This window comes from Mchenga conophoros, linkage group LG7 (genome assembly GCF_057382185.1).
Source record: "Mchenga conophoros isolate Kocher_MC1m ecotype Shallow Benthic linkage group LG7, M_conophoros_male_GT1.1, whole genome shotgun sequence".
NCBI classification, from domain to species: domain Eukaryota; kingdom Metazoa; phylum Chordata; class Actinopteri; order Cichliformes; family Cichlidae; genus Mchenga; species Mchenga conophoros.
In genome coordinates, this window is record NC_140532.1 from 8,536,925 (window position 1) to 8,547,777 (window position 10,853).

General features: G+C 42.4%; 1 protein-coding gene across 2 annotated transcripts; it reads left to right on the forward strand.

Moving 5' to 3' along the window:
- The first annotated feature begins 418 nt into the window (after positions 1–418).
- ric8b (RIC8 guanine nucleotide exchange factor B) lies at positions 419–10,631 on the forward strand. 2 transcript variants are annotated; one of them, XM_085281860.1, is made up of 10 exons: positions 419–717; positions 1,114–1,161; positions 1,247–1,876; positions 3,878–3,972; positions 6,214–6,364; positions 6,637–6,735; positions 6,842–6,986; positions 7,126–7,270; positions 7,538–7,657; positions 9,387–10,631. In XM_085281860.1, exons 1-10 carry the CDS (start codon positions 634–636, stop codon positions 9,493–9,495), a joined length of 1,626 nt encoding a protein of 541 aa, XP_085137986.1. In that variant the 5' UTR covers positions 419–633; the 3' UTR covers positions 9,496–10,631. The 2 variants fall into 2 exon arrangements, with proteins under 2 accessions (XP_085137986.1, XP_085137987.1); XM_085281861.1 differs by having other exon boundaries at positions 421–717; positions 6,640–6,735.
- The last annotated feature ends 222 nt before the right edge of the window (positions 10,632–10,853 follow it).

Below are 10,853 nucleotides of genomic sequence, written 5' to 3' on the forward strand. Positions count from 1 at the left end.
GAGCAGTAAAACCAATAAAATTAATCTAAAACAAGAAAAACTACTTTGGAAACTAAAATTAAATAAAATTAATAATATCAAAACCCGAAAATGACCAAAATGAGAACGAATTTTTCCTCGTTATTATTTCGATGGGAGAAAACATGACTTGAAAATAAAATGTCAGAGACAGAGTCCGGTTTTATGGGGGTTTATTGGTCAGTAAACTGATATTTTTCCAGATCCGACACACTTTGATTGATCAAAATTTGTTTTCACAAATTCCAAATGAATTTAAGAATTTCACGGGGTTTTTTTTAGGTTTTTTTTTTAGTTTTTCCAGTTTTCTAAATGTTTATTAAAGTTACTTGGATTCATTCATTCTACACGTCTTTGTTTATACGCAAAATACACGTCATGTATCCTGCCAGATAAACTGCGGCTCTCCCTATGACACATTTTGCCATCATCGGACTGTTTACTGGAATATGTGAATAGATAAAGTGGGAGCAGGTCTCTGCTGCAGCTGATGGAGGCAGTCAGGGGAGTTTCCCTGTTGACAGTAGCAGCCCTGAAACAAGTTAGCCTGTCATCCAGCTAGCTGTGGCTGCACATCACTCACCGGTAACTCTCCGAGCTTTTCAGGTAGCCCCCATGGATCTGAATAATATTTTATCTCAGCTTGAAACTGCCAGCGAAGAGGACATCGAGAAGCTCTTGCAGCAATATAATGTAGAGGTGAGTCGCGCGTTTGCTCGTTTTTCTTCAACCAAAACAAACGCCCGTGCTAACGTTAGCTAGCCACCTAGCCAGACAGCTAGCTCTGGGTGACATGAACATCTTTCTGGGCTGCTGAGCCGAAATGTTTGGCTCCGTCAAATGAAACTTGGTTTCGCATTAGCAGAGAAAAAAGAACACACACATTGAGCGAAGCAAAAGTATGCAATATGGCCTTATTTACAGCGCAAAGAGTAGAGCTAAAAATGCTAATCATGCATCATCCGTGAAAACTTTGCATGTTTCTCTGAGGTTTCCAACTTTAAATCCGTTTCATAGCTTCTAATATGTGATAGTGCACGCTTGACACGAGTCGATCTTGTTTGCTGTCGACACTGAGCATCCTTTCTGTTGCAGAACACCCAAACCTTCACTTTTGACCCAAAGGAGGAAACCCTGCGGAGTGTGAGTACCATCTAGCCCAGCAGCTTCTTATTACATGAAATGTGTGATAGTGACGGTGTGTGTGTGTCTCTGTGCGTCCTTGCAGAAGCTGTGCCACGGTGTGCTCACAGTCCTCGGGAGACAGGTGCAGCCCAGCTGTCAGAAGACATGCTTGGAGACCCTCCGCATCATGTCCAGAGATAAGCGTGTCCTGGCTCCTGTAGCCACCAAGGAAGGCATGTTGACCCTGGCAGGGATGGCGAGGCTGCGGGCTGGAGAGGAACAGGATGCTGACAAGAAAAGCTCTCAGGAACAGACACTGTCAGAGGAGAACAAGAGGGTGGTGGTGGAGGCCCTAAAGTGCCTTTGCAACGTTGTATATAACAGCCCTGCGGCTCAGCAGGTCTGCGTGGATGTGCAGCTGGTTCGTGGTCTGTGTGCCAGCCTGGCCACGGCCCGTACGTGGTCCCATGAGGTGGGCCTGTTCACACTGCGCCTTCTCTTCCTGCTGTCTGCCCTCCAACCTGCCGTGAGGGGGCTTTTGAGGAGAGAGTGGCATGCTGTTAGACTGCTGACAGAGGTGTTGGAGCACACGCTGGATGTGCGCTGGGTTGGTCCGTATGAAGCTGCCCGTCCAGATCCGCAAGCTGTGTCCATGCCTGCAGAGAATAATGAGCGAGCGATGGAAGCACTCAAAGCCATGTTCAACCTCACACTGTCTGAAACTGGTGGTGAGGTGAGTATGCGGTGGTTATACAAAACAATGTTACAGTAAAGGCTCACTCGGTGCTAATCGTTTGTGACTAATTGCACTACAGTCTTAATCTGAACTACAAAGATCATATATGCTGTTCCCAAGAGCAGCCAAATTGCATCTGTCATGAACTGCTGGTTCTCAGGAAGTCGCTCTTCCTCTCAGTGATTTACTGTGAGTGTGTAACCACATTAACTCAGAGTAAAAAAAAAAAAAAAAAAAAAAAATCAGTAAGAATGGCTTTTATGCAAAGCTCCTCTGGTAGCTTTGCATGATTCTCAGTCAGAATAATCCTTATTTATCTCAGGTGCAGCACTACAACAGAGAATGTGTTCATTCACTGTGTGAAACAAGCTGCCCATCCGTTATGCCTGATTTAGACCTTTGCAGGAAATCTATACCATAACTTAAGAAGTAACTGGAAACCCCTTTTAACCCAGTGCTATTGGCCAGTTAAGCCCCGTCGAATCCTCCTGTGCATTCCCAGCTTATTTTTGCCACAGTTTTTGACATTATCAATGAGAGAATAATGGTCATCAACTCGGTATAAGCAATAATAATCATAGCATAAATATAATTACTCACAAAGTTTAGCAGATTCCTGTAAGGAGACTACGAAACTATAAAAATGGATGTGAGGGAATATGCGAAGAAGTGGAAAAACCTGAAGGATAAATATGTTTGCCTCTGTAAAAAAATCTCCCCAAAAACTGATCACAGCTATGAAACATTGTTACATGATCACAGTCTAAAACGGCCCTTAAAGACCATAGTTCTAAAATTGCACAGCAATGTTAAGTCAATATGTTTTCTGATGATTTTGCCCTGACCTTCAAATAAATTTGAGCTGGAATAATATTATATATTAAAGATGTTAACGCCTGATAAAAATCTTATTGGCTTTAAAAGTGAAGCCTATCAGAAAAAGTTTGAGGCTGCCACTTTGACCATCATTAAGGAAAATTTGTCCTGCTGTGTTTAGACCAGTCTGAAGTTAGGCTCATTGCTCCTTTATTACAAAATCAGTAAGTCCTTCCACCCACACACACACAGGCCACTCAGTATGAACATGACTTGAAAAAAGGATGATACTTGGTACACATGCTTTTCATTCATGATGTACTTATTGTATGATAATTTTTGCATCTGATTCACTGTCAAACTTGGTCGTCTTCTCTGAGGAGGCATTTCAAAGGAGAAACGCGACTGCAAAGGCAGCACCTGAGGCAGTGTAAGTCCTGCTGACGCTACGTTTAGTTTTAAGATTCCCATTTGGCCCTGCTCTCCTCTTAGAAATCCAAACTTCCTCTTCCTCAGTCTCACCACAGCCTCTCTGCTCCTGTCACTATTAGACCAGTAACAACTCCTCGCGTACTCCTGAGTTCTCAGGTTACTTTTTGTTGTTAAACTAGTTTTTTACTTTCAGCCTAGATACTTGCAGCTCTGCGCTGAGCTGAGAATCACCCCATTCTCATATTCAAAATATCATCAGCAAAAGTACCAACACAGCAATTTCTTACTTATTTTCTTGATGTATTGGTGTCAATCTTGATATTTATATTTAGGCACTTTTAACTGCCCTCCCTAATTTGTCACTTAGTGACGTGAATAAAAGTTAATTAAGGAAATAAAGAAGAAACTTGCGGGAGCTAAATGGTAGATGGTGCTGATAGGAGGGAGAAACAAATGAAAATGACACACATAGTGACCCCTTCATGCCTTTTTATTTTATTCCTACTCAGTTACACAATGGCAGCATATCCCGGTAGTTATAGCAGTAGCTACTTTAATATTAGAATAAAAATAGCCACTTTATTCCGTACCACTGATGCGTACTTGCACGGATGATTGATTAACTGAAGGTTTTAGCCTTTGCTTCCAGCCTCATGCCCTTGTAGCGTAGGTATTTTTACCGTACTGCTTTGCTGTGCATAAACAAAACCCCTGGTTGGACTCGGTGTTTTTGTGTGCTCGGCTCGACAGGAAGACGATCACCAGCTCCGGCTCATTGCTGCCATCCTGCGTCATCTCCTGATGCTGAAGACCGAGACCGAGGAGAAAACGGAGGAAGCACACAGGTGGGAATCTGTTCCTCGCTGATCTTCATATGTTAATAATTTATTGTAGCGGACTGCACCTTCGTATTTGATTTAAACCAATATACTTGTTTGGACCTCTTAAACACAAAGAGGCTCAGTCCCTTTGTGTATCCGTGTCCTGTAGCTTTCATGTGTGAATGAGTTATAGCCTCAGACATGACTTGAAAGTGATTTACATAGAAAAGCAGACTGCATCGCCGTGTCTGTGTAGGAAAATCACCTTGTGAGATTTGCGTGTGTCGATAGCAAAGTGCTGTGTAGTTGTATTTTATATTATCTATGAGCTTTTTTCTGTCATTGTGCGACAGCAGTGTTTCTCATGGTAATTTCACACAAGAATGCCAAGAATGTGTGGTCTTAGCCTGAAATTTAAACAGTGTCATGTAAAAGTGAGTGATGATCCTCTTGACCTGTCAGATTGGTGGCTGAATCAGTCGTGGGAGGTTGACCCATTGACCGACCCAGCTGTAATTTGAATGCAGTGTAACACAGAGCTAATTTGAATAGAAAAGGGTAGCACGAAGGAGAGAGTTAGTTTTAAGCCAAGCTGGCAGGCGTTTTAAAGTTTGTTAGTCGGATGATCGTCAGACTAACACATAAATATTTTCAAATGTAGAGTGTTTTGGTGCTACGCGTTTATGACTGACGGACTTCTGGTATCAGACTCAGTAATTCCTACATCTGTGCTCCCTGGTTACGCCATAAAACTGTTGTCTTTTTAAACTAACCGGCTCAAGGATCACCTCATTTCCAGAACTACTCTTACTATTTTTTTTTCTTTTATTCCTACTTTTATCTCTTTGGGTACCAGTAATTGTAAGTATTGCTAACTTGAGAAAAATAAAGTATTTTAGATGATCTCTGGTGAATCTCTAGTTTAGGAGGTGTAGATGTTAAAATGCAAACTTACCACATGACAGAGACACGATTTGTCATATTTTTATTCCATGTGCTCTTTTTGAGCTCCTAGTGATTTTTCTCTCCTTCTGGTCTCAAACTGGAAAGCATTAATAACAACAAATGCGAAGAAAGCAGAAACGTATCAGAAAACAAACAGGAAAAAACTCCTTTATCTGTCTATTGCTGTTCCTCCTGGGTATAGGTCAGATTTGAGTGAAACTTGATTACAAAGATCACTAAACGATGCTTCAACCAAATTATCATTTTTGCTGTTCCATTTTACCAGCATAACCTTTCTGGAGACGACTTACAATCTCGCCAATCGCTTGCTCCTGATACACTGAACAATATTCAGTTTCAACAAATTGGCAAAGACAGTTTACTCCAATTCAATTCAAATCAACTTTATTTATATCGTGCCAAATCACAACAGCTGCTCTATATTGTAAGGTAAAGACGCCACAATAGTAGAGAGAATACCCCAATCACTTGGCGACAGTGGGAAGAAAAAACTTCCTTTTAACAGGAAGAAACCGTTGGCAGAACCAGGCTCAGGGAGGTGCAGGCATCTGCTGTGACCGGTTGGGTGTGAAGGGACGGAGAGAGGACAAAAAACAGACTGTGGAAGAGAGCGAGATATAATAACTAACGATTAAATGCAGAGTGGTGTATAAACAGAGTGCAAAGAGGTGTGAGAAGATGAAATGCATCATGGGAAGCTTCCGGCTGCCTAGGTCTATTCCCATTTAACTAGCGGAGGGTTCATACTCATCTGGACCAGCCCTCACTAGAAGCTTTGTCAAAAAGGAAATGTTTAAGCCCAATCTGAAAGTCGTGACATAAGATTCACACGTTTAAGAAGAAAGAACTTTAGAAAGTACCAAATGATAGGAAAGGTTGAACTATTGCATTGCTATGCATTTCACTTATATATCATTAGACTGTGATGATTTCATTGGTGGGGATTAAGACGGAAGGGGTCCTGTGGGTTAACAGTGCCATGACATGCGGGTGCACTCACATATTTTCATGGTTTCTGCTGAGCATGTCGTCTTAATTCTCCCGAACTCTGACACATTCATTTGGTAGTGAACTACAGTGACCTGTCCCAGATGTTGTTATTTAATACAGCCAATGAGTGAGAAGAAAACATGTCACTTTCTTTGTGTGCTTTGCACCTGTGAATTGTGGTGAATCCTGAGCAAAACCTGGTATGTCTTTTCAAAAGTGTTTTAACCTTTTTGTATTTCGATTTTATTCTCCAAATACCCTAAAACCTCTGGATAATTAAAAAAATATAATGTTTTTAAATGTTTGCAGCCATGCCGTGAACCTGCTGAACAACCTGCCCGTGTCCTATCTGGATGTTTTAATTGACGTCCCCGTGCAGGGAGGGCAGGAGAAATATGCCGGAAAAAACATGGACGCGATCGAGGTGTTGCTGGACTTCATGGAGAAAAGAATCGACAAGGTAAAATTCAACTTCTGTCACGATGACGATGACGCGAGAATAACGGTTTAGCATCCATAAAGGTGTTCTAACGCCACCTGGATGTTTTTGTTTTTATTTATGATTAGAAGGAGAAGAAAGCCTGAATAAAGGTCATGTCCCTCAGGTTCTCCTCTGTTATTCAGTGTCTCCGTCATCTTATTTCTATTAGCTGCGTGCTTGTGTGTTAAGGATATCTATCCAGCCCCTGAGTTTGTGGAGACAGTGAAGTTTTTGTGGTCTGTCACTCCAAGCAGGGGTCCAATTACAAAGAGGGTTTGACTCCAGTACTCAGCCTTTTGACTGAAGGATCCAGACACCACAGGGAGATCCGCAGATATATCAAAGCTCAGGTAATCACGGTTTGTGGGCTCAGCTTTAGAGGCGTGTTAAAATAGAAATATTGATGCACTATTAAGCCTTATATCCTTTTTTTTTTTTTTGTTTTGTTTTTTTAAGGTACTTCCCCCACTGAAAGATGTGAAGAGCAGGCCAGAGATTGGCACCACCATCAGAAACAAGCTGGTTCGCCTCATGACACATGTGGACATGGGCGTGAAGCAGACAGCTGCAGAGTTCCTGTTCGTCCTCTGCAAAGAAAGCGGTGAGTGATTTAAAATGGAGAAGAAGGGGACGAAAAATGTGGCCTTTTCGGTTGAGTGCAGTTTATGAGAATAATTACCTTAACACATCAGGATTTATGTGTAGCAATACCACCTTTTAGTAAATGTGTTGTCTTGCAGTGGACAACCTGTTGAAGTACACGGGGTACGGAAACGCAGCAGGACTTCTTGCGGCTCGAGGACTTCTTGGAGGAGGGAGAGGAGAGACTCAGTACTCTGATGATGAGGACTCAGACACAGAAGAATACAAATCTGCCAAACCTTTGTGAGTCCTCCACACTGGGATTACAATAAGGTGTCACATATTTAACTGTTGTGTGTACTACATTTGTGCTGCACCGATTCAAAAACTGCTGGTCTAGTAGCTGATGTTGATCCTCCCTCTCTCTTTTAAAAAAAAAAAAAATTATTTCCTTTTATTCTCGTGGAACAAACTCCAGTAATTTAATCCCAGATATAACAAATAGCTGCCATTAGTTGAATTCACTTTGCAGCTATACATTCAGCGTTCTCATCTATTTCTTTTTTTCAGCATCAACCCCATCACCGGTCACGTCGAGGAGCCGATGCCGAACCCCGTCGAAGAGATGACCGAGGAGCAGAAGGAGTACGAAGCCGAGAAGCTGGCCAACATGTTCGACAAGTTGTCAAGGTAATAAACTAGAGAGCTCGCTAACTAGTAGTGAGGCATGCTTCAAAATCTACAATGTGCTGTTTACAACACTTAGAAAAGTACCAGAGGATTTTCAGTTGCAAAGTTTTTGGACCGAAAACAGCTGTGTGTGTTCTGACTTCACCGCAGTTTCTGATGGACTGAAAAAGGTTTAGAGGTCATTTCATGCTCTGCCTCAAAGCGCAAATATATAAAGCAATCTGCTGTCTGGGAATTTGCTTTTTCATATTTTAGATTAGCTTTGGATGCATGAATGTGTTTAAAAAAAAGTCTGTGTAAAATGGAAAATTCAGTATGATAGATGCCTCAGAAGTCTTGTCGAAATATTTTTTTTCTTTTACCACGCCTGCTCAAAATATAAATACACAGTTTCCCGAGCAAAGGGTCGTGCTGTGTTTGTGTTGACCTTTCCTCAGCGAGCGCAGAGGCCAACGTTAGTTTGCACAGCGCCTGCACAAAAGTAACACTGAGCCCGCTCCCTGCCAACCGAGTCATCGTTGGAAGAATCTCTTGCCTTTTAGGTGTAGCTTCAATTAGGACTGGACTTTGTGCACGCCGCGTCATTCAGCCGGTGTAAATGGGGGAGCTGCTGCCACAACGCACCAGCGGCATCATTACCTCCGCTCCTTAATTATCACCTAATTGGCTCACACAGTCGACTTGTCGTTTCCCTGTTCCTTTATTCTGGTTTTTAATAACACACGTCCTGACTTTATTCTTCTTTTTATTTGACAAGCAAGCCGGTGGTCAGACAAGGAGTGGACTGAGACAGAAGCACAGCTAGACAAAGCTATTTGGGTGGAACGTGGATCAAGAGACGTAGGTGGATAAATGCGCAGGCATAAGAAAGCCGTCCTCGCCTTTGTTGAGCCAAAAGAGGGCGTTGAGCTGTAATGAGGCACGTGCACCCAGAAGAGGAAGATTCCTTTCCGAGGCCGCATCCCCTTTCTTCTCTTCCTCTGCAATGAAGGAGAGGTGGTCCCTTGATGCCGACTCTAAGGAGATCGGTCAGGTCCTTGCAAGAATGTGCCCCTCTAACTGTTTAACTGGTGCTCCAATTAGCACATACTCTGCACCCCCACCCCACCCCTTACACCTGCCAGACTCCCCCCGCCCAGCCCTCTGTCACTCCCGAGGAGGAAGGAAGACATTTTTCGCCCTCTCTAATTGGAAGAGATGATGCCACATGTTTTTGTTTGTTTTGTCACGCTGGTCTGTATTGTAAATGAGCCAGTGATACCGGGTCACGAGATTCTGGTTCTCTTTAAAGAACTTTAACCTTTAAGAATTAAATGATATTTAATTCTAGGAATCAGAAGGAATTACATGGCCATTTGTGTTTGAGTCTGTCAAATCTTTTGACCGATAATTCTCTGATAAATCATCTCGGAGGGAGTGGTGACACACGGTGCAGGTATAATTGGATTAGGGTGAAGGGGCAGCCGTGGCTTTGAGGAGATTAGGCTGAGTACTGATCCTGTAATTAAACTGCCACTGCAAAGGAGGGGAGGGAGGATGGCCAGACAGGGGCGAGTGTCCATGAAAGGAGGGGAGGGAGTTGTTGAGTGAGGGTCCTTGAGTTGTGTATGCAGAACGTGCAGACGCATGCAATTGAAAAGCCCTTTTTAAAAAGAAAAATGTTCTTCCAGCTTTCCTTTAGCATCCATCCAGCACGTCATATCTGATATCTACTTCTTTGTGTCCGCAGGCAGCACGTGATTCGACCGATGGGCGTCAAACCCGACGGGACGTTGGCACCTTTGGAAGAAACTCTCTGCAGTCCACCTGAGGAAAACTCGGACTCAGACTCGGACTAGTGCTGCTGAATATCTCAGCCACGTTTTCCAGACTAAGCCCGATGGGCCCCACCCCCAACAAATCTCGAGCTGTGATTATTGAAGGTGGGTTCTGTAGCTGGGCTTGAATTTGTGCCTCCATCCTGAATGAGCTGCTGCTGAGTGTAGAGCTGTGTCCAAAAACTTCAGGTGCTGGATGGGAAAGTCCCATTTATCACCTCGGGGGCTGTAACTGGGACAAGTGGTAGTGATTAACAGAAAGCTGAACAAATGGTGATGGTGAAAAATAAAATATTTATGTGTAAGTTTATATCAGGCTTTTATTGCGCTTTGCAGGGCAATCAGCTCCTCTTTGGTTTTTCTTAGTGATATTGACTGACGGCCACTTAAATGCAAATAAAGTGTTATTTTGCAATCATGGACTGGACTCTTAGCAAAATCTTAGCCTCTTTTTTTTTTTCAAATAGGACAGGCACTTGCTGTAATAAATGAAATCAAACCAGTCCTGAAGTAGAACGCAGCTAAACATTTCACAGCAGGCTCCAGAGGCTGTCTCGCGCTGAAGCGGAGTCGTGCGTGGCAGGAAGACTGCCGAGGAGGAGTTCACAGTTACTGCTGCATCTTTTGCTTTAGTGCTCCCTGTGGGGAAAGAATATACTTTCTGCTGAGTTTTGCTTCTTGCTGGAAACACTGTTTTGTTTAAAGTGTAGTTTTGGGTGTGAATAAACATTCCTTCACTTCTCTTTTTTAAAAATATATACATATAAAAAATATATGACTAGAAGGTGCACAATTTTAACACGAATCATAGTAAACACTGTTAGCGGTAAAGCTGCTGGTACTGCTGGAGCACAGGACTGATGTGTTTGTGGACGGTTTAAACCTGCAGCTCACTTTGTGTAATCAGTTTTTACCATGGACAAAAGACAAATGTTAGTGGTAGTTCACTTTTTTCTCTCTGGTACTCGATGACGTTATGGAGAAAAGAAAACAAGTTTCATTAAATTTAAGACTTGAGGCAATGCAGCATTCTCCACAGGTCGATGGTGGTTTTTGCCTGTTCGGGCTCTTGACAATGAAATGTGTGAACTACGATGATTGTTTTCTAATCTCTGTTCCTTTTGTCATCTGCATGATGTTGAATCAAAAAAAAGAAACCTATGAAAATGTTGTTTATTTGACACTAAATGTGTGACTTTATATAAACAAAGTAATATATTTTCTGTGTCTTGGTATAATTTAATTCTATGCAGATCTCACATGCTTGGCCGGTTATACCCATAATTTAACTGCTTGTTACATCAGCGTTTCTCATTGTTAATCAAATTTGTGCAAGTTGACTTTACTCTTTTCGATTTGCCAAAGTTGGTTATCATTTG

Bases quoted from the DNA above. Each gene is read 5' to 3' on its own strand.
- ric8b (XM_085281860.1), top strand. From the start codon at position 634: ATGGATCTGAATAATATTTTATCTCAGCTTGAAACTGCCAGCGAAGAG. The intron at 6,987-7,125 runs GTGAGTGATTTA...GTTGTCTTGCAG, and splicing joins CGTCCTCTGCAAAGAAAGCG to TGGACAACCTGTTGAAGTAC. The intron at 7,658-9,386 runs GTAATAAACTAG...TTGTGTCCGCAG, and splicing joins ATGTTCGACAAGTTGTCAAG to GCAGCACGTGATTCGACCGA.